The sequence below is a fragment of the Gavialis gangeticus genome, unplaced genomic scaffold (assembly GCF_001723915.1).
Source record: "Gavialis gangeticus isolate Ggan-Ray unplaced genomic scaffold, GavGan_comp1, whole genome shotgun sequence".
Taxonomy (NCBI): domain Eukaryota; kingdom Metazoa; phylum Chordata; order Crocodylia; family Gavialidae; genus Gavialis; species Gavialis gangeticus.
This window is the reverse complement of record NW_017729024.1, coordinates 180,623,281-180,647,266: the sequence shown is the minus strand read 5'-3', so window position 1 is coordinate 180,647,266 and position 23,986 is coordinate 180,623,281. Positions and strand designations below refer to the sequence as shown.

The 23,986-nt window shown below is 41.5% G+C and overlaps 1 protein-coding gene and 1 long non-coding RNA gene across 8 annotated transcripts in view; one reads left to right on the top strand and one right to left on the bottom strand.

Annotated features, from left to right (window-relative positions):
- The window catches only part of ZNF532 (zinc finger protein 532), a 112,803-nt gene that overhangs the window by 63,536 nt on the left and 25,281 nt on the right, over positions 1-23,986 (top strand). For 6 of the 7 annotated variants that reach the window (XM_019518159.1, XM_019518155.1, XM_019518161.1 and 3 more), the window contains 2 exons: positions 10,313-10,475; positions 16,868-17,146. In XM_019518159.1, coding sequence (XP_019373704.1) covers positions 10,313-10,475; positions 16,868-17,146 — 442 coding nt within the window. Of the gene's footprint in view, positions 1-10,312; positions 10,476-16,867; positions 17,147-23,420; positions 23,521-23,986 lie in introns of those variants that run through there. The other variant, XM_019518162.1, reaches the window with a different exon arrangement.
- LOC109298030 overlaps positions 23,874-23,986 on the bottom strand; it is a 7,747-nt gene continuing 7,634 nt past the window's right edge. The window contains exon 2 of the long non-coding RNA XR_002097499.1: positions 23,874-23,960. This is a non-coding gene — a long non-coding RNA (uncharacterized LOC109298030). The remainder of the gene's footprint in view (positions 23,961-23,986) is intronic.

Below are 23,986 nucleotides of genomic sequence, written 5' to 3'. Positions count from 1 at the left end.
CCTCACAGGATATTCATGCCAGCAGCAAGAAGAAAATTCCAGCTGCAGTTGCATGAGTTAAATCTTTTCTAACCCTGCCACTTAAGGTCAAGGCAGAATCATGGCCTTGTACAGACATTCACTTTCTCCTAGGGGAGTTGCTGGTCTACCAGGAGAAATTGTGAGTGTACAGATGTTCAGGCATTTTCTCCCAGAATAAAAATGATCCCTCCAAGAGGAAAATAACCTGGGCACAACCAGGATTAAATCACTTCTAAGAGAGTTTCTCCTGGGAGAACAAATGTCTGTAAAAGATGATAACATTGGCTGACCATGGGCCATCTGGTTTAGCCAGTTGGGGCTGCCCTATGTACTGCTGTCATGTAGTGCCAAGCGGACTAAGGCAGCCCACAGAGCACACTGAGATGTGTGCACAATACCCTTTGCCCCCCTAGCTGCACAGTATAAGCACTGTAAACTCTCTACTCTTCAGGGCTCAGTACTCAAAGGTCTGTACATTTGGCTCTCTGTAAGTTTTTCTACCATGAGAACAAACCTGGTAGAATTCTCCCAGATTGTCTGAATCTGTGTATGCAGCCTTAATTTATATTTGCATGTGCCATTTTCTGATGCATAACAGCTCCTTTGTGAAATAACAGAACACTGTTTCCATTTAACAGCAGGAGAAGTTAGGGATCTTTACTAAGGGTATTTAAAAAGTGTGACAGAGATAGAAACTGAGTTCTAAGGTCCTGTTTTATTGAGAAATGTTAAATGCAATTCTGAAGGAAAGTTACTGGGAGCTGCAGGCTCTCAGTACATGAAGACTTGGGCAACAAATATTGTCAATCCCAGAAAAATGCTTTTTACCACAAAGAAGGGCAGTTTGTACCTGAAAGCTTGTCTAACATCTCTTCCCACCTCCAAAATTAAGCTACTTATTTAGGTGGTTAATGGTGAGTTTTTCAAAGGCTGTAAGAAGTTTGACACCAAGATGCTTTTGAAAGATATCATCAAAAAATGTTTTGCCTCTCATATACTTTTTGGATTATTATGGGTACAACATCACTCCAGCCTTACTTCTACCACAGAACCCTTCTTCCTATTCCAGCATCTACACATGGGCACAGGACAGCAGTAATTTGAGTCAGGGCAGAGCAGGCCTCTAGCTGGGTGGGTGACCAGATACAATTTACACCCCCAGTCAGCGTCTACATGTGCATTTCAGGGCGTGTCTACATGTGCTTTTACACACGCCTAAACTTAATGTGCATTGGCTGAATGTGTATTAAGGTGATTTAAGCATGTGTCTACACATGCATGCACGAATACACGTTAACGTGGGTGCACGGACCAACTAAAGTTAGTCCCAAATCAGTGGACAAATACAGCATTAATGCACATTAGCACGTCTGCATGTTTGCTAAAAAGATTTAGCTGTTCCCGCATAAATTTGGTACCTGCTTTATGCAGGTATCAAATTTAGGCTTGAATAGCCTTAAATTGCCATTTTTAAGGCACATTAAGGGCACACGTGTAGACACATATCCTAAATGCACCTTAAATTAGGCTACCTGGATTAAATGTGCACATGTAGACATGCCCTCAGTGTAGTTAATTTATCCAATTTAAGACGGTACTGTCCCCAGCAGTACTATCTTACAACAGAGTTAATTTTACTTTATTGCACCCTAATACCAGTGCATGCATAGATGGTGATGCTTTACTGTGGAGCTAATTAGTCTACTCTGCAGTAAAGCGCACATGTTGATACAGTCACTTGACAGGCTCAAAAACTCCCAAGAAGGCATAATAGAGGATTAGTGCATTACACACCTTCATGTATATTTTAAAGCTTTGATCCTGTCCCATTTAGTATTTTAAAGCATACTGTTATTCTTTGGCTTAATTTAAGTTGATACCAAAGTAGAGGAGAAACAAATTTGTCATCCCTGACACTAAATTACTTATTTAGGTGGTTAATGATGCCTGGTGAGTTTTTCAAAGGCTGTAAGAAGTTTGGCCCCACGATGCTTTTAAAAATCGCACTGGATACCTGTCTGCCTCTCTGTAAGTATCTAAACACCTTTAAAATAAAAACCAGGCCCTTGGTGCCTGAGTCAGTTTAAAAATTGCACTGAGGTTGCTGAATCCCTTAGACCCTCTGAAAAATGTTATCGCATAATCCATATTTAAAGCACCCAAATACACATTCCCATCATCTCCACTGGAATAGGGGAGGCCTTTTGCCTTTGCTTAACAAGTTCTATCTGGAGCAGATCAAGTCTGAAATCCTGTCGTTGAATCAGCCTTCATGGATCATTATTCTCTTTCATAGACCTGCTGACTTCAGTGTGACTCAGCACAGATATAGAAATTTCCCAGGCAGATTTGTTCCCATTACAGTGTAAGTCTGATAAGCTGACTGACTATTCAGATGGCTTTGGATGATCCTACATCATTTATGTCAATGGGTTTCCCTCTTCACTTGAATGGCAGTTTAATTGAACACTCAGTGTGTAAAATTCATTTGCTGTGTTGTCACTTGGGCCCAAATTCTGCCTCCCTTTAGGCAGGCACATGGTACATACATGGATAAAGTTAGTAGCATAAGTGATATTTATAGCCATTTATATGTATTTTAGGTCCTAATACCCCTTTGCCTCTTGTCTCAGCTTTCTGAGTAGGATCTGTTCTGGCAACATCTGTTCTGTTGTGATACTAATCTAACCAGTAAAGCATATACTGTATTTACCCAAATCCAAAATGGATTTGAATTTAAAACAAACCCCCAGTAGATAGATTCTACACATGGAATATTTATAAATTTGTTATAATTTTCCAAGTATAGAATGTAATTATTGGAAGTTCACCTTAAATTCATCCCCTCATGCCTGTGATGGGGAAACCAGGGTGAAGCGGGAGGGAGAGTCAAGCAGCCTGACCCCTGCCCCTCCTGCACCTTGCCACCCGCTGCCTAGCCCTCCCCGCCCCACCTGTTGCTTGCCTCCCATCACAGTACTTGCACCCTCTAGCACTTGCTCCCACTGCCGCCTGCCTCCTTTGGAGGTCCCAGGTCAGCCACCTGCTGCCATCCCTCCCCGCCCTCCACTCAAGTCCAAGCTGAGAGGCTTTTTTCCCCCATGTTAAATAGGGAAAAAACTGCATCTTGGATTCATGTAAAAATGGCATGTCCCTGAAGTGTTATTTGCAAGAAGAGCCATGATTAGCACCCTGCACTGAGTGGAATGAGAGCTCTCTCACTAAGTGCACATTTTATCCAGTGAGTACATTTATAAAATGGAGAGACACCTAAAGGGTCAAAATCAGGGGCTAGAACCAAAGGCACCTTCTCATCCAGAGCAGGGCCTGTCTCCTTAAGATAAAATCCATCTGGTTTACTTTATACTTTTCTTGGCCTCACAAATCTTCCCTTTTTGGCTTCCCTTTGGGCTAGCAGGGAGGGGTAGGGTTGGGAGGTGTTTTTGCTGGGGTCCACTGTCCCCTACCCACCCTATGGCACTTTGCTGTAGGTTACGAGATGTAGATTCTGGCTCCTTCCAGGTGCTGAGCCTAGAGCCTGGGTCTTCCCACTCAGAGACCTAAGCACTGGGATATTGGGTTAAAAGATGAGAAACCTCCTCTACTGCTACTGCCATCATTAATACGGCTTTTGTGATTTACAGTTTATTGCCTTCCTTGGGAGGAAGCCAGAAGGTCTCTAGAAACTGGATAAATTGTTTGAAAATACATGTTTTAGAGAGTTTACAGATTAAGGCATTTGGGTTGTTCTGTTTTGTTGGCTGTTTAGAGATGTGGAGTTCTTGCATCTCCTCTGGAATTCATGAAATGCCCAGCAGGACCTCAGAAAAGAAAGCTGTGTGTAGACTGCCCTGAAATAGGCTGCAGCTTATCCTGAACAAAGGTGCTGAAGCCACATACCCCCAGGAACTGGTTGAGGACTCTTGTCTTGCTGAAGAAAATGGGAAAAGGAAGTTAAACAGGCTTCAGGTTAGGGCTGTCCTTATAGGGTTTTGATCTCGTAGGGATGTGAAATAGCAAGCTTGATGAGAGGGTTGGATGAGCTAAGGCAGCAACCATAGGAACAGCCGGCATGGGCACAAGTTCTGAAAAGGATTTTCAGGTGCATTGGGGTTTTGTTTTTGTTTCTTACCAAAATCAAACTTCAATATGGAGAGAAGTTTTGTCCCTACCTAGGGTATATGAATTGTTCTTTAGAACATGAGGAAAAGTAGCTGTTCACACAGGCTGTCTGCTTTCCAAGAGCAAGTGTAGCTCGGTCAGTGGGTAAACTGCTATGTAGCCTTGGCATTGACCAGAACTGCATGATCTATATTTGTATTACTAATGTCTGTTGCTCAAAATAGCTATGGTAAATAAGAGATTATTTTTATATTTCTTTTTAACCTGTTTTATAAAAACTAAATTAAGTCTAATGTCTACTGCTGGGTACACGGGAGATTATTTTAATGAAGAGAGGAGGGCTTTCTCACTTAAAGTGTTTTTCACTTCTCTCATCAGGGATAGCTCAGTTTGTTTTACGTGGTAAAGAAGTTCCTGTGTGATTTCTTTCTAGTAAGCAGTGAGAGATCTGAGAAACAGCAGTTAGGTTTCTAATTGCTAATCTCCTTTTAGAATTTAAAGAAATTCCTGTTTCTATACTTAAGTTATTAATAACTTTATACTATTAGTACGCAAGATAATGGATTATCTCACATGTATCATTTACTTCAAAAGTTTAAATTCTAGGAAGGGGAAAAACACATCTTAGTAGTAGTGCCTCTAAGATACTGATTTCCTGTTAACGTAATGTGTAGGTATCTCCCTTTGTTTTCATTTGTTTAAGAAAAATCTTAGCATTTCTATTGACCAGATTGTTAAAGATGGAAAGAAGTGTGGATAAATAGCTATTGGATTATGTGTGTGCACATGTGTGTGCACGCACGTGCATGTGTGTATTCATTAGCACATAACATATGTGGTAAAATATTCCCGGGTATGAAGATCCTGATTCACTGTCTTCAGCTGAACTGTTCATGTGTTTTAAGGAAGGCATGAGTGTAAGTATCTTGCTGAATTGGGGCTACAGACATTTAGCTCCTGACTGAACATACCACAAGCATATATGTGATTTGGAGCTTGAGACCTTCAAGATTAACACACATCCAGTTGAATGATTCCCATGCAAACTTGTTCAGCGGTACATGCCTATTATTGTCAATCTAGGCCTGAAGAAAATACTTCATAATGTGTTGGATACAGTTGGATGTACCGTATACAGTAAAGAATGCCTGTATTGATTTAAATGAATGTACCCTAGTCTGAAAATAGACAGCTTAAGAATTTGGATTTATATTAGGAAGTTTATGCACTTCTATGAACACAGAATAACCAATAATTTCAAAGTTTATTTAGATGATACAAATATTTAGAAATTGACATTTTAAATAGATTTTAATCAGTAACATGGTACTCTGACATGGTCTGTAAATTTTCTTTAGCAGATTAATTTCTCTTATCAATACCAGCTCTTACCACTAATGAGAATTGAGCTGCTCCATCAAAGATGGTTACTTAAGGATTCATTTTCTTTAAATTCAATACAAAAGAATAGAAGCCAAAGCAAATTTTAGACTATTGCTACTAACACTATTCATTTGATAATTTAAACAGTCCTGCCATGGCCAGGTTACAGACTGGGAGCGTTAAACACCTCTTACCAACATCAACTGTCAAGTCACAAACTTAGATGCTGTTGGGCTGTTGTCAAAGCTGTGATGATCCAGTAAATGCCTAAGAGGGAAGGATTTTTTGTGGTATCTTTCACTGGATCAGTTGTACAGATGAAGAAGCTATTGAGGAAGCTTTTGGGCATACACCTGAAGAAAGGTACCTAATGCCCGAAAGCTTGTCAAACAGTTCTCTACTACGCAGCCAGGTCAATAAAATATATCACAAAAAAGCCTTGCTACCCTAGGCAACAAAGCGGTTTTTCTACGTTCTGTTATGTATGATTTTTATATGCAAAATTATGGCTGTGATCTGAAAAAGTACATCCATACAATAAAATTAGCTTTGAGTGTTTACCACTTCTGCTACTTTCTGACTCAAAATTTACTGAGTTAGAATGATGTCACTTTATACTTTTCTCCTTCATTGCTAGCTGTGTAATCTGGTGACTAGAGATGGGTATTAGGAGTTGAGAACCACCTACGTTGTTACAAATTCTGTCATGAGTTAAGTTTGCTTTACTGAGTCAGGATCTTGATGGGCGTGTCTACAGGTGCAGTTAATGCACCTGAATTGTCTGTGCATAAAATTCAGGCACATTAAACTGATCCATGCTGATCTCCAGCTGCCCAGCAGCTGGGACAGCTCTCCCAGCCACGTGGAGATCAGGACAGATCCCGATCTCCACATGGCTGACAGGCAGCATCCCATGGAGCTAAGACAGCTCTACCTGCCCCTTGTGATCCCTTGCTGCCTGGGTGGACCGGGAGCAATTTGCTCCTGGTCAACATCTCCACATGTGCTTCTGCACCAATTTCTAGTACTTGTATCTACAGGTACTTGAAAATGGTGCATTAGATTGTACTGAAAGTAATTGCTGCTCACGGGTAAGGAGTGGTGCTTTACTGCGCATTAGAGTAACCTAATTAGAGTAAAGCATTTTGTGGATGCAGCCAATGTGTATCTTTTTCCTATGCCTCTTTTCCCAGTTACAGTTATCATATTAGCTTTGATCTATCAGTGAGCCATAATAGAAATCATCCTCAAATTGAGGGAGAGATTGCCAATGATGATTATCTTTGTAAAACATTTTCAGGTCTTTGTATATTTAAAAAAAAAACCTGTACTAGTAGAAAACAGTATAGTCAGAGATGGAATCAAGGCAGAAGATACAGCTGTCTAGTACAACTGAGTTTGGGCCATCTCTGTTCTTGTTATTTATACAGATATAAAGCTATAAAAAAAATTAAACTTTTTATGTGCACAAATAAATTCAAGTGAGTAACACAGCATTTTCTCACGCTAAGACGCAGAGTGCGGTGAGTAAAATAATACCCTTTTAAATTACTTTTAGCTGTTCCAGTTCTGTTGAGTTGGGATTGTGGCCAGCACAGAGTTAGCTGGCAGCTCCTATGTGTCAGAGGGCAGGAGTGAACTGTGCACCCTTAATGTGAATTCTTTGATTCTCCCTTCCCTTCTGGATGCATTATAGTGATAGAAGTTGTTGCATCCTCAGGACCTAGATAGTACTCATGGGTCACATCCAAAGTAGTACTTTGGCCAGGGGAAGAGGCCTCTTCCTTGGATCTCTCTCCTGTACTCAGTTCAGCTGCTCTGAGTGGAATTTGCCTTTCAAGCTCATTCTTCCAATAGCTGAGAAACAAAATACAACCATAAGTGCCAGTAAGATTTAACTGACTATTTATAAACATTGGATAGTTGTGATTAAAATTAAAAAAGAAATGTTAGAAGGGTTTGAGATTGATTAATGCCAGGGAACTCCAGCTACTTTCTGGCAAATACTCACTACATCATGGCAGGACTCAGTGAAAAAAGAGCACAGAACAATGATGACATCAGGAGAGAGGCTGTTGCTTTGTTTTGAATGTCTTTATGAAGTTTTTACTAAGCAAAGCTCTTGGGAGTTTTGATCCAAAATCCTGACACTCGGGGTTACATGAGGTTAGTTTGTTTCCTGTAGGGTCATCGTGGAAATTACAAAAGGAGTTATTCCTGGTGATAGATCAGTGCCCCTCAGTGTATAACTGGAAACAGAAAAGGAGGATACTGGTCATGGCCATATTTGGGGAAATTCTGAGATACCAAAAAATAATGCACCAGTTCCCCTTAAACGTCAACATTTCTCATTATTTTAAAATATTTTTGCACACTCGTTATAATCCAATGGATGCTAAAATAATTCCCTACTTCCCTTTGTCATCTACTGTCTGAACTTGCAGATGGCCTGTAGAACTCTTTGCCATAACATTTTTATAGGAGGTGTTTGCTTAGTGGGATATCAGAAAGGGTTGTGTAAAGTACAAATAAAAAACTGCAGAGGGTTGATACAAAAGAGTGAGATACAGAAAAGATGGGTAATGAGAATATTCAGCATTTTAATAAACGGGTTTTTTCCAAAAGCAAGCAGTGCTTGAGGGCATAACGATAGAATCCTAGAAAAGTAGGGTTGGGATGGACCTCAGGAGGTCATTTAGTCCAATCCATTGGTCTAGGCAGGATCATCCCTATCTCAGCCATCCTATAGAAGTGTTTTCTAATCCAGAACTATCCAACTGGCAGCCCACAGGCCACAGGCAGCCCATGAGGGGTTCAGTTGTGGCCATAGGAGTGGAAAGAACTTCTGGGTGTTTGAAGTCCTAGCAGAAGGATCAGCACACCCCTTTCAAAATAAGCAGCCTATGCCCAATGCTTTTGTGGAAAATATTGCTCCTAAAGCAATACCTAATTCGGGGTGGCCAGCTTGCAACATGAGTGCAATAAGTGGCACAAGCAGGCTTAGGAGGGGACAGGCAGCAGGTCCAGCAGGAATCAGAAGACAGAGCAGGAGGTCAGGCAGGGAGCACAGAGTAGGGAGCTGAATGCAGCGTAACAAACGGGGCAGAAGAACGGGAGCAGAGCTTCTTCTGACATGACCACACTGCCCCATAACTTGGTGTCACCCATGAACTTAGCCAGTGAGCTTTTCACTCCCCCATCCAAATCATTGGTAAAAATGTTGAAAGCACCGCAAGCACGGTCCCCTGAGGGACACCACTGGCCACTTTGTGCCAGTTATTGGTCAGGGGTTTGAAAAAGACCAAACTGTGCTAAAACTATACCTATGTTCAAGTTAAATAATAACTCTTTCTTAATCTTGAGATATATTTTGTCCTCATGTTGCCTCACTTTTAGTAACTATGCTATGACAGTCTTTTGCTACTCTTAGTCATTTTGCCTTTTGTTACTTACCATCTTCACTTCATCACCATTTTTATATCTGGATTAATATATATAGATATACGTGTGTGTGTATGGGTGTGTGTAAATACAAATATAGGTGTTTATTCTCTCTCTCTCTCTCTCTCTCTCTCTCTCTCTAAATAAATAAATAAATAAATAAATAAATAAATATAAAGGGCTTAGTCTATCTGTCTGTGTGTCTGTCCAATCACAATGCTTACTGAAACAACCAGTCAGAGTATTCGACACAGACAGATGGCCAGATGCAGGGGTGGAGGGGGGTGTTGTGGGGCCAGAAGTGGAGCAGTGGGGAGGGGGCAGTTGGCACGCAGCCGTCGGACACAGAGCAGCGGCAGCACAGCCTAGTGGCTGGCAGTGGCAGCCGTCACGTGCAAGCTTCCTCCCCCCGCCCCAGCTCCTGGGAGGTAGTGGTGGTGCGGGGTGGTGGCGCACGGTGTTCTGTCCCCACCTGCCCCTACCCCCCACCCACCATCATTCTTGACAGGCAGTTCGCTAGTAATATATATATATATATATTTTGTAATCATCAGCTGATTCTTCATACCATGCTTTTGTTGGTAGTTAGTCTTTATTCTTTTCCAACATGGAAGTTGATCTGGCTGCCATTAAGAAGACATTTTTTTTAGTGTTTCCAACAGGAGAATTATTTTGTGCCTCTATTTGTTTCTCAGTCTGTTACGGAGAACCTGGTAGAGTTCGTACACGTTTTAAGTAGCAAAATACAACATCTTTCTCTGAAATTCTAAATTTTGAGAGGTGGGGGAGTCGGACTAATAGGTCAAGAAACTATATTGGTGCCAAAAGTAAACCCTGTTTAAAGTATGTGTGCAATTCTGGTCAGTTCAGCAGCCCCCATCAGAATGCTGTAGCTTTTAACTCCTAAGGGCAGGTAGCCCTTTAATTATTAACTAAAGATATTATTCATTTGGAAAAACTTGTAAAAGCATTTGTTTTTATAAGTAAGTTACTGGAGGCTGCAAGTATGAGAAGAACAATGGAAAAAACCCTGGTCATACCCAGTTCACTCTCCCTTTCAGCATCTACTCTCTGCCTCTGTGACACAGGATACTGGGCAAGATGGACTTATTGTCTGACCCAGTAAATGGCAGTTTTTGTGTTATTCTGTGATCATGCGATTTTTTTGTAAGTGTGGCTTTACTTTTCATTATTCTTGAATTAATTATAGTTTAATATTTAATGGGTTTTTTTACACAGGGTGGAAGTTGATGAGAATCAAGTTAATTTGGTGACTCCTGCTAATAAATGATCGATAACTGACCTTATTTACTGACCTTACTTACTGAACTTCTTCTGTTTTTAGAATAATATATAAATGTTCTATGTGTGACACTGTGTTTACCCTGCAACCATTGCTGTATCGCCACTTTGATCAACACATTGAAAACCAGAAGGTGTCTGTTTTCAAGTGTCCAGACTGTTCTCTTCTATATGCACAGAAGCAGCTTATGATGGATCATATCAAGGTTTGTAGACATTTCCTCTCATTTGCATTCTTACTTAACACCTATCATGTTTACTGACTTTACAGGAAATCATTGCTGAAGGTACAAATTAACAAGAAAGAAGAAAATTGATCTTAATATCTCCTAAAGAGAAACTTGCAATTACTATTTCTAGGCAGTTGGTGTATTGTACAGTTATCAATGCATCTTACAGGTAATTGCCAATGAGATTTCTCTATGTCAGCATTAGGTTTCGATGTAGTGGCAATGCCTATTTGCCTTGCAATCAATATGGTAACTTCTAAAAATAATTTTGGGAGCAGTGAGATACTTAAATTTAGCAATCCTCCTGAATGCTGAGTCTCTCTTAAATTGTGTGAGGTATCATCACTCCCATGGAAGTCAGTTAGTAATTGATGTTGATTAAAGAATCAAATTTTACATGCTCCCAACTCTTTACTGGGGATTGAGTGTTGTAATTATGTAGATGTAGAAAATACCTTTAGATAGCTTTAGAAAGATAAAGTGAGGAGGATCATATAATAATATTTACACAATAAACTGATTTAATAGAGAACTTGTGTTCTCATCCTTCCAGATCATATAACTGAGGGCTCCTCTAGATGTGCAGGTAAAAGCATGATGGGATTTGATGCATGATCCACAGTCATGTCTCCTGCCATGCCACATGTGTGGGACAGGAGGCATGTTTGTGGGATCATAAACCAGATCCCATCACACCTTATTGCTGGTGCAGAGCCGCTGTGGCTACAAGCCCTATCAGCTCGCCTCAGCTCCCAGTCACAAGGGTACCCCAGGGGTCCCCATGGCAGAGAGACCACAGCTGACATGGCCTCCCAGGCATGGGTGTGCCTGAGTGCCCCTGCAGCTTGGACACCATGTCATTTGTGGTCTCCCCATTGCAGGGGTGCCTGGAGTGCCCCCATGGCTGAGACACTGCATCAGCTGTGGTCTCCCAGCCACAAAGACGCATGCATGGGGTGCCCCGAGGGCTGGGATCCCTGTCAGTTGATGGGACATGTTCCCACAGCTCAGAGCCAGCATCAGCTGGGAGCTCCCGGGCTCAGGTAGTATGCATGCTTCAATCAGCTGATGAGGTTCCCAGTGACAGGGGCCTCTGGCCACGTGTTCAATTAATGGCATAATAGGAAGCAGCTACAGAGTTATTACACATATTTTGTGGAATAACTTTGTAGCTTATCCTACTTTTATCACACCATTCATTGATTGAGCATGTGTCCAGGTGACCACTTAAGATGTCATTAACTGGTTAATAATGCCTTAAGTGTACCATGTAGATGGAGCCTAACAGATACCAGCCACATAGGTTTCAACTTTTTAGCTATGTATTTTAAACATTGTTTTAGCTTGTTTTTAAAACACTGGAAATCTTAGCCATCTTTATATTTCTTAAACCTTAGTGACATGATTTACTGTTGCTTTGCACCTTGTGTAACTAGTTACCCATTGCAGAGTAGAAACCAGAATAGTGACATCTTGCATTCTTTTTCCACTAGCATAAATGATTGGAAAAAGCACAGGGAATGGAGAAACAGATGCCTAGTTTTTACTGAAACTAGCACTTTAATTGTCATCTTGACCAGTGGCTTTTCTTATTGGAAAGCAACTGAAGAGTGGACTGAAGGCAAAATCAGAAGTTCTGAGAAAGCAGGTGTTTTTAAAAACATACCCAGAAAACTCTCAAACTTATTGGAGTCTTCATTCATATGTGAGATAAAACCAAAAAAGCGCATTTCTCTTGCAAATATGACTATAAACTAGGGGTTGGGAACCTTTCATAAACAGTGAGCCCAAGGCAGTGCAGCTCAGTTGTAAGCTGGGCCAGAGACAGCAGTTGGTAGGTATGCCACTACTAGATATGCATTCTCATGCAAAACTTGCAATTAATAAGCCATGCTTGGCAGGTTACATAAAATCTTTGTGGGACAAATCCAGCCTGCCAGGCCACAGGTTGCTGACGATTGCTATAGACCACTTGATTGTAATATGGCAACTTTTCCTCTGGGAACACTCCCACTCCCACAATCAGGTATTGTCTGCTAGATGGGTCCTCCGAGGTCTTGGTTACTCCTTAATAACTGTTCATGGCCTGTCTTTTTTGATGATTTGCAGCTGCTGTTGGTGGAGGGTGACTCTATCAAACACTGAAAACAAATAAAGATACGCAGTCTAGATCTATATATTTAATTAATTATGATCAATAATTCCATATAATCAAGAATGACTATGTAATTATTAAAACTTGTTGTCATCATCCTATTTGTTGTTAACGCCTTTTTGTGCTGCACTCAGCTAACTTACACCTCTTTGTTAGCTCAGGGAAGAAGTGTTAGATGACAAAAGATGCTCTGAGATATAAGGCACGATATTTTCCATTTTTCTGAATTAGTGCTATTCCTGTTGCAAGACTTATGGCACATTTACTTGGACATTTATTTCCTGCTCTTCTTGTATTTATACAAACTACCTTTTAACATAGTTTACAGTTTGGTGGGGTGTACATAACTTGATGCAAGAGGGCCCATTTTCTGTTAATCTTCTATAAATGGCTCCTGTTAGTTTACTCAGTACTAGGGCCAGATGAGGCACTTATGTAGCAATTACACCTGTGCGAATAGGGAAGTATTTGATTCAGATTTGGCTGATTCGGAGGACAGTGATTCAATTCGGAGATTTGGATCTCTGCCCCGAATCAATTCAGCCCAATTGGTTTCTGAAGATTTGATGCTGATTCAGAGAGATTCAGTGATTCGACCATAGACTATAATGTGGAATCCTTCAAATACCTATAACTTTGTAATTTTTTGTCAAATATGGATGAATACAGCCGAGATTGTAGCCCCTTCTGAGGGCATGAAGCCTGCTGAGTTTCAAGGAGATAGGTGCAGTGGTTTCTGGGAAACAGCACCTCAAACTGTTCAAAGCAAACCTTGTGACGTGTGACTGTGTGTGTGTTAAGGCACAGTGGGATGAAAACAGCAGGGATGGTAGCCTGTTCAGGGGGCCTTCCCAGTGCTTGGCAAAAACAGCTCACAAAAGGGACAGAAAGGCTGCAGACAGAAGCTTATGTGCTGTTGCTGTCTCCCTCCCCCAGAGCACTGGGTTTGGAAGGGGACTCAGGAAAAGATCACAGTCACTGGCCAGCTATAGGTGTCAGTTTCCCCCCACTCCCCCTCCCTCTTCTTAGTTTCTGTTTCCCTGCAAGACTGCCTTTGGAATCGCTGAATCTTTTTCCGAATTGATTCGGAGGCTTCAAATTGATTCAAAGGGGGTCTTTTGTCTCCTGATTCGATTCAGATGCGATGATTTGGCCTCCACATCAGGCCGAATCTTCTCCAAATTGAATCAGCGACCAAAGCTTTGCACAACCCTAGTAGCCGTATCTCCTTATTTTCTTAATGGTGTTTTCATGGCTCATCTCATTTTTCTCATTGATTTGTGAAGTTTGCTATTTTCTTCTTGTCTTGGCTAGATTTTGCTTCATCTTCTTGACTAGGCACCAAGCAAGGAGCCTTATCAGAGGTGTAACTAATAAAGTTTGCACCCAGGGGAAGCAGCTTCTGTGGGAGTTAATGCAGCCAAAGTGTATAACAGAGGATTAAGCCTCTGTTTCTTGGCCACCCCAGTACCTCCACCTGAAGCAACAGCTTTCCCTGGAAGCAAGGCTCTTGCAAGTACCAACCACACAGCTGCTCCTCTGCCTAGATTGCTGGAGCCCATGCAGGGAATCATAGAATCAATGAATGGGAAGGGAACTAGACAGATCATCTATTCCGACCCGCTGCCATGGGCAGGAAGGAGCACTGGGGGTGGCAGGGGTCATAAGACCCCAGCCAGGTGCCTATCCAGTCTCCTCTTGAAGATCTCCAGGGAAGGTGAGAGCACCACCTCTCAGGGAAGCCTATTCCAGGCTCTGGCCTCCCTTACCATGAAGTAGTTCTTCCTAATATCTAACCTAAACCTATCCTCCCTCAGCTTGTGGCCATTGTTCCTGGTGACTCCAAGGGAGGCCCTGGTGAACAGACTTTCCCCGAGTCCCTGCTGGTGGCCCCTGATAAAGTTGTAGGCAGCCACAAGATCCCCCCTCAGTCTCCTCTTGCGGAGACTGAAGAGAAGCTATAGAGTGCAGGGCAGGAGGGAAGGAAGTGGGGGCACCTCTATTCTAGCTCCCTGTCTTACTCATCTACCCATATTTATTGAAAATATCTCCATCTGTAATATGCACAGCCTCTTCAGTGAGCTCAATGGGAATTAAAAATGTATATACATTTTCTTTCATTGCTTTTGTAGTTTTGCTATATAGCCATAAATGATGGATGAGTTTGATAGTGCCACCACTAGTGTTGCCCGCTGCTGTGTAGTTTCCCATTTATTGCACAGACAAGAATTTTATTTCAAAATTGCTGTTCCTTTCTGAGGCACCCTCAAACTTTTTTTACAAGATTTAAAGATTTTTTTTTTTCTGAATGAGCTATTAGTTTTTTTACTCTTCCTCTCCACCCAAGACAGTGTCCATCTCTCTCTCTCTCTCTCTCTCTCTTAGTTTTCATAGACTTTATAGGTCAAATTTGTGGGAATGGGTTTCATCATTCTCCCTCATTTGCTATTTGTTCATTTGCCACAGCAAGAACCATAATTAATCTTCTTTTTCAATGTCAGAGGGACAGTGGAAGAACCTTTTTTTTTTTTTAGTACCAGTTTTTTTAATGGAATATTTTGATTTTGGAGATAAATGTTGTTAGACTTGACAAGCACTACTTAAACAGGAGGTTGACCCTGTCCCAGTCTGCAGCTGAGTGTGATATTGGGAAAGCACCTAGCAAATTACTCTTGGGAACCATTGGCTATGTGATAAAGCAAGGCCTGATATCAAGGGAGTTTGAGTGTCAGACCCTGTGTTGGTTTCCTCTGAATCAGTAGTGTATCAAACAGTTTTGACCATTGGAGGCCACTTGCCTAGCCCAGCTATAAGACAGAGTAAGTATAGTTGGAGTGTCCAGACACATTGTCACGAGTCAGGGCAGCAAGCAAGCTGAATAGCTCTGGTTATTAAGTGCAGTCCATTTGCCTGTGGCCTTCTAGGCCATCTGGCCCCAACTGCTTTCCTGTGTGGCTTCCTGCTTATAGCAGCGTCTCCTTCAGTGCAAAGCAGGCTATTTATCAAGAGGATAGATGCCTCCCTGTTGAGCCTTGTTCTTCTGTCTCCTTGTTTCTAGTTCCTACTTTTGATACCTTGTTTCACAGTTTCTGGGTTATGCCTGTTTGTTCCGGGTGTTCGAGGTACTGCTTAATTGTGTCTAGTTTCCTGGGTTCTGCTTGCTAGTTTCTTGGCTTCAGCCATATTCCTGCTTGCTGACTCCTTTTTCCAAGCTCCAGCCCAGCCCCCTGTGCTTCTAGACTGCCTTGATGGGTCCTTGAACCCTTGTGCATCCCAACTCCAGTCCAGACCGATGTCCTCTGACATTTGGTTCCTGGTTTGGGACTTAGCTTAGCATCACCCACGCCCAAGTCCTGCAGCTATAGATGCCTGTTGTGGAGTCCCTGGGTAGTGACTCTGGAGTGGTCCCTGCCCCTTCTTTCTGACTGACTCCCCAGTTCATGGTTGTGCCAAGCATAACTGCTTATGTTCCAGTCCCCTGTAGACCTCAGCCTCCTGACCTGCGCGCTCCTGGTCCCTGACTCTAACTGGGACTTTTGCAGCCCTGGTATTGTCTGCTCCTGCTCCTCTTAGGTTGTGACCTTCTGGGGTCAAGCCCAGACCACCTACATTTGATCATGCTCCTGACACACACGGGTCAGGAGGACAAAGGTAATAGACAGTGGAAGAGACTGTCAATTAAAGGGCAAGACTTTCTTTTGTGAGTGTAGTCTCTTGATTGGCAAATTCCTTGTAGGACAGATTGCTAACTGAATCAGCTAAGTAACCTGATCTTTTGAGTTATCTTTATCCACTTGTTTCATTGCTCAGTGCTACTGCCTAAACTGCGGCAAGGCAAACATGCCTTTGTCTATCACATCAGGCCCACATCAGGACAGAGTGATCCACTCCATTGTGCACACAGGGGGGAGATATTAGACTAAGCAAAATAAAGAAGGCCTTTTTTTGATATCTTTCTTCCTATTCTTTCTACCACTACCACTGCCCTATAGAGAAGCAGTGTGGACAACCACATTTCAGGTATGCATTTTTACTGGTGTTTGGGTATATTTCAACTTTGCTTCTATGTAAACATTGTTTGACTTTATTTGAGCAAGTTATCTCCTTGATTTATATTATATGGGTGGAATGAACTAAATCCTTTGGTCATGTTATGTTACATCCTAGCTAATAGCATGCTTCCTTTATGACATTTTCTTTTTTATATTTTTAGTCGATGCATGGAACCTTGAAAAGTGTGGAAGGGCCCCCAAACCTGGGTATAAATTTGCCTTTGAGCACTAAACCCACAACTCAGAATTCAGCCAGTCACAATAAAGATGACACAAAATCCATCAATGGAACAGAAAAGCTAGAGAAGAAATCGCCCTCTCCTGTAAAGAAAGCAGAGCCCAAAAAAATAAGCAACCCTGGGTGGACCTGCTGGGAATGTGATCGACTCTTCACACAGAGAGATGTTTATATATCCCACATGAGGAAGGAGCATGGAAAGGTAAATTACTGTTGCTAACAGATAAAATTAATTTATGGTTAAAAAGCATTTATCTTCTTCCAAACTCATTAACACCTTCTTCAGTTGTTCTTGATTATTCATTTTATGGGTCATTTCAGTTTTCTTTATTCTCACGCCCATTTCATCTTTTCCTTTTATACTGCTTAGTATTTGTACATTCACAACATTTTCTGCTACTGACTCTTTCTCCTAGCCCTCTGTTAATTATAGATTTTTTTTCAGACAGTTCTGCAGTTTCTTTGAGGCAGATGGCATGATTGAAAAATGTTACCACATTTTTAATCACCTAATTTGATCTGATTTCTTATCCACTTCCCTTTCCCCTCTTCCTCCTCTTGAAAATCTTTAAACAGTTTGGCTCTAGAGGACAGAAACTTGTTTTAGCGGCCTGATGAGTGCCCCTTAGAATTTTATAATGAGACAATGAGGCACATTGCAACACCTTGCAAGCGTTGATCCATCATACCAGTTGTTAAAGCTAGAGGCCCTATGAACCAGTAAGTTGAACACCTGAAACACCTAATGAAGTCACTTAATTGTAAATATAACTTTTCAAGCATGAACTGAGCGTAAACAATGCAATGCTATTTTCTTAAGTCTGCAGACCACCAGGTCCAGTGTTCTGGCTGTTGCTGAAAGCCTTTCAAAAGATGTGAAATTAAAAGACTGGTAAGTGGGTAACAGTACAACTGTTTAGGACACCGAATTTCCTCTGTGGTCGAGTTACCCTTATAGGAAAAGGAGCCAAAAACCAATCTTCAAAAGGAGTATCAATATGGAGAAAAAAACTAATAGAAGGCAGGTGCTTGGAGCATGGTACCCGTGTTTCACTCATTGCAGAATGATACTGCTAGGTAGCACAAGAGGGAGAAAGAGAAAGAAGCCTCTCCTTCAAGTTGCTTGGACATTTTTGGTGAAATGTTTCTCAGGCGACATGTCAAATTATTGAAACTGAAAAAAGAGCAACAGCACAGGCCAGCTAAAGATAGGTATGCAATTAGGATAATCACCTGGGACTCAGGAGACCTGGGTTCAAGACCCTCCTCTGTTTGCTTTTGCCTTAATTGGGCTGCGGAGTCAACCTCTCACTAATTCTGGCCCAATTAATATCTAGTTATTTTTGCAGACAGGTTCCAAACAATCAAAAATTTCAATAAGAGAAATCAAGTGAGTGGGTAGAGACTTCATAGCCCAGTGGTTAGACATTCACCTGAAGTACCAGCAAATCAAGCACCAAATTGACTTGAATACATGTCTTCTACATCCCAGATAGCCCCCCTAACCCATTAATTGTTAGATATTCTGGGGCAGGCCTTTCACTTCTTTTTCTTGAAAATCTTCAAAAGGCCCCAGTTTTGTTTTGCATCAGAATGAAAGCAACTGTTGACATCTCAGCATTTTCTCACAAAACAGAATTATAGCTGTTCTTCAAGTGCATGTCAGTGTGGATCCAGCTGTAGGTGCACATACACAGACACACGAACACACACCTCATCCACGCAAGCTTGAAATCTTTTGAGGAGCAGGGCCATTTATGTATCCTGCATTGTGTATCCTGCATTACTGTGAGGGCATAAAAAGGCAGAGTGTTTAGGACCGTCCTTGAGTTCCCCTCTTATCAACTGTTATCATGCTAAATCTACAGGTTTATACCACATCCTTTATGTGATAAATCTTTCTATCTGTAATAGTAAGCACATATATCTTTCCTTTTTGGGGAAGGGCACATCCCCAAGAGGTGCTGGATCTGCTGTTCTTTCCTGTCCCCTATCTGAATATCTAGAGAGACAAAGTTCACGCTACATTTCCTTGAGCAATCCATGAAAGTTGCACTAAACCATGGGGAAGAGAGAGATCCAGGAAGCCTGAATCTAGGAGGCTATTTGTGCCAAGTGTAGCAGAACATGGTAGTGGACCAGATTACTATTCCAGTAAAAAGAACCAGTCAAAAAAGAACACCAAAACCATGACCACCAGTGATGGCCCAGCATCAGTTGTTCCAGCACAAATTCCAACTGCCTTGATGGCCTCTCTGTTGAGTGCTGACTCCAGACCTGTCATCCAGATCACCAGCTTTTTTGAGATGCAGGGCAACAGACCCAGACCAAGCACAAGAGCAGTTCAAAGGGTGCAACAAGTTTATTATTCCAGAAAAAAGAATCTCCCTTCAAAGACAAATCACCAAAATACCTCATCTACATGGAGGTGAAAATTTCAAAGAGGGCATGAGAAAATGTAGTGCTAGAGCCCACTTCAACCATAAGAGCCACTGTGTTCTCAACAGCAACTGGAGGGCCTCCCCAGTAGACGGAAATACTCTTTCTTTCAAGGAATCACAGTCACTTCTTGCCTTGGCATTAGGACAGGTCCTCCACCATTCTTGAAGAAGCATTTCTCCTTGCCATCTTTTGGGCATGTCCTACATAAATTGGGCATGCTGCCTATATTAAGGTTACTGAAACCTTGGCTGGTTGTTGAGATGAGCGCCCCCAAAAAAACACCCACAAGCTGCTCAACATTGTCAGATCATCAGTGTCATCAAAAATTGCCCTCCAGATTTATGAGGGCTTGTTTCACCCAGCACAGAGATTGTGACACAGCCTAGCAGTACACGGACAGGTTGAGCAACCCACCTGGCCCATCTACTGGAACAATGTATGCAGAAGGCACAGTATTGCTAATAAACCTCTTAGCGCTCAAAGCCATCACATTGCTGAGTGTGGCCTGCCTTCCTCCCTACAACATATAATATTGCAGGTAACCCCCATCCATTTGCTTTATATTACATAAACAAGCAGAGAAGATTATGGAAATGGTGTTCCCTACTGGCATAAACCCAGTATCTTTGTACCACAAGAATCAGCAGCAGTTTAGCATACTTCCTAAGCAGGCAGTCACCAGCCATGAATAACACTGCTGAAATCCTTCACCAAGGTGTTATTCCATCAGTGGGAGACTCCACTGGTAGCCCTGTTTGCCACCAATTACAGTGCCAAGTATCTGAACTACTGTTCAAGGAATCTCAAGGCCAGGATGACTCCTGCAGTGGAACTGAAGCCACTCCATGCTTCCTAATGATTTGGTTAATTCCAAGAATTATTGCCAAGCCAAATGAGAGCAGATCAGACTCATCCTCATAGTTTTCTTCTGTCTGAGACAACTTTGGCTGACAGAAAACCTACAGCTGTTGGAAGCATTTACAGATTGTCCAAACCAGTGTCAAAAGATCATGGTCAGGTATTTCATTCAGACCCAAAGCTGCTGCACCTTATATTGCGGATATTGGCTGATTGAGCTCTGTGCTTCTACCGTGTTCAAAAAATCCTTGCACAGAGCAGAAAAGTATCCACTAAGGGTGCTGACAGACATGGGAAAAAAAACCCAGCAGCTTAGTTCGACTCCGCTCCTCAGCATCCATATAGATCAGGCAATTCAGCGGGGCTTTTTGGCCCTTTTATCTAGTAGCTGATTGAATCAGCTATTAGATAAAAGAGCCAAAAAGCCCTGCTTCAGCACCTGATGCATACAGATGTTGGGCAAGCCAAGCCCAACTAGCGCGCAGTGTCTCTTCTGGGCACGTGCTGTGCTCAGCACAGGGGTGCACTGAGCTTAAAGTGCCATTTTTTCTTTAACACATCTGTAAGCAGCCTAAAAGGCTTTCAAATCTATACAGTATTTAATTTGGTCAAGTCAATACAGTCCAGACCCAGTGTAGGCTTCACTATTGCAGATTCTGGACATTTTTACTGTAATTAAAATATCCTGTGTTTTGTCAGAGCTCTGTAAAGGTCCATCTGGCATAGTTGCTTTTTATCATCTCTCACTCAGCAGTATTCACATTTTGCAAGGGCCTAATATATAGTTACCTACCAGTCAGAAAATGTACTGTACTGTGGGACCCTAACATCAGCCTTTTGAACATAGAAACTCTCCTGTGAGCCCCTTTTAGAATGCTCCATCCACAGTTTTACTCTCATGATGGTCATTTTGATAGCCATCACTGCAGCCAAAAAAAAGAGCAAGCCCTAGGACTCCTTCATACCTTGGACCATAAAGACAAGGTGGTCCTCATTCCAAATGAACTACAGTCCACTTAAACCAATTAACTTCTGAGAGCCTTGTTCCAAGCATGGTGGGAGGAAGCTGCATGCTCTGGATTTCTCCTGAGCTCTTCAGTATTATATCAATAAGGCCAAATCCTTTACAATGCTGGCCGTGCCATCATTTTGTGGCCATCATTGGCTGCGCTACAAGTCAAACAGACTATTTCATCATGGTCAAAGAGGATACTGCATTTTATTTCACTGTATGACAAAGTTGACCAGTGCAGCTCTGCCAGTGACTGTGCGTTCACTCATCATGGCCCAGAGAGGCATCCTGGATCTGCTAATGAAATGGGCCAATGAGAATGGATCATGTGACCCATCCTCCATGGCTATTTTTGACAACATTAGTAGCCACAGGTTTCAAATCATAAGGAAAATGAGGGACGCTTATGGTCACTTCAACTTTATTCCCTTCTAAAAGAGCACAAGAGGCACAGATATGTTCGTTGAAAAGATTCGGAGCTTGCACTGATGAGGCACATAAAGCATTACAGTGTAATTCACGTTATCTACAGCATGTTGGAAAAAACACTTACCTTTGGTATTAACTATTCTTTGCCATCTCTTTTTCATGAGAAGGGTGAATTCTAAGTTATCAGGCACTTGCTTCCAGCAGTTTGTATGAAAACTGGACCACCACACATGCCAGGCAAGGAACAGAGACATGACCCTGTTAAGAGTCCATTACTTTCTCTCTCTCTCTGCCAGCTGGAGGAAGGTTGAGGGAGATGGCTTAACTTGAGACAGGCCTTGATCCTTGCTAATGTTCCTACCTCACTTCTTTTCCTTAAATCCCTGAGACAGGGATATTAATTATCCTTTTAATTATGGAGATAGTGATGTGTGTGATAAGACTTCTGATTGCCATCTGTTGAATTTTTACAAAAACTGATGTAGCAGGAACTGGTCACCTAACCTGCTATTTTAATATGACTCACTTTATTGTATCTGGGGTTAAAAGAGAGGAGTAGGAAAACTTCTGCCAAAACACTCTGTGAGAAACCCTACTGACTATAAAACTCCTGAAGTCCTGCTGATTCTAGAGAGGGATTTTCAGCAGATTTTTGTCAAAATGCTTTACCAATTTTATACCATCTTAATGAAAATAAAGGTGTTTCTGAAGTTAATAAGTAGAGAACAGTGAACAAGTAAAGGCACAATTCATGTCTCTTTCTATAAACAGGGAATTAAACAATCTACCACGCTGCACTTTGTAAGAAACAGAAATGAGTGGGAAGAGGAAGTCATTTTGGCCAAGTAGCAAAGATCATTTTCAAGACCCTAATACAATGTTATAAATGGCAGTAAATGCCAAAAAGTTATTGCCAGTGTCCTATCTGTTTATACTGCTTTTGTCCACAACCCATGATTGTCATGCAAATGATATCATTTCACTCCATTTCTGATGATTTATAAAAAGACTGCATGCATCAGAATACTGGTGTCCCTATTTTTTTCTGACAACTGCACCAAAAGGATCCAGTATGGTATGAAAGAGAACTGAGTTCCCTTTCTATTTTTGGTAGAGTCCCCTTTCTTACTTTAACTGCATTTCTGAAGCATGGTTCTACTTCTGTAAAGAACTCTCTGATTTAGACGACTATATGCTCCAACCACTCACACATTTCAGTCTAGAACTGAATACACAAACGCAGCTGCTGATTGTGACCCCTGGGGATGATTTTTTTTTAATCTAGTGGTTTGAGGGCAGGACGATCAGACAAGCAAGCAAGCTCATGTGATCTCCATCTCTAAAGGCTACTTTTGATATCTCATTGAACTCCATAGCAAAACACCCAGGGATTCTAACTGGCTCAGAATCAAGTTTTGTAAATTGATTCCTGACACGATTGATGGATACTGCATATAGATAAACTCAATCAAATGTGGTGTAGAACCTATTCAGTGTGGTAATCCTGTCAAGCAGATGCAGTATTTCGATTCCTGTAACACCCAGGATTTTTTATGACATAAATGTGCCCCAGTACAACTATAGCTTTATTTTTGTCAAATCCCATCCCAGAAAGTAAAATATACTGATCTCCACTGTTTTGTCCTTTCCTGTTTGCTAGTTTGTAAATGCTTTTATTATTGCCTCTGAGAAATAGGTTTAAAATCAGATGCACTTTCATTTTACCCTTCTACAGTTCTTAAAAGCAGGATGATTTTGTCACTTCACAATCAAATGTAGAATCAAATCCAGTCTAATCAAATCCGGTTCCAAGGGGTAAAAGACACACAAATTAAGGTTAGTACATTGATGCTTTGCATCAGATACACACAGATAATGCTTTTCTAAGATTAATTTTAAAGCTATTTTTTTACTGCTGGTATTTAATGAAAAACAGTGCATTCCTATCTCAGTAGTGACCCTGTTTTATTATGAAATTCTATTTTTGTGCTTTATAATGATGATCTGAAAGCTTTAGTTCATTGCTTATATGTCTTGACTTACATTTTTTAGTTTTGTGAAGTATGCCCTTCGAAAAAAGCATAGGGCTTGTGTGCAGCGATTAATAAACATTAAATATTCCCTGTCTTTCAGAGGTGGAAAATAAAGAGCATCTGCTTTGGTTGCTCTTGGATCTCTCCATAATTGGTTTTAAAATGTCAATATTGATTAGTTTAACAAAGTTTTAAAATTAAATGCATACTTTCATTGTAGAGCCATAGGCTTAGAAGGGGACCTCAAGAATCATCGGGTCCACCCCTC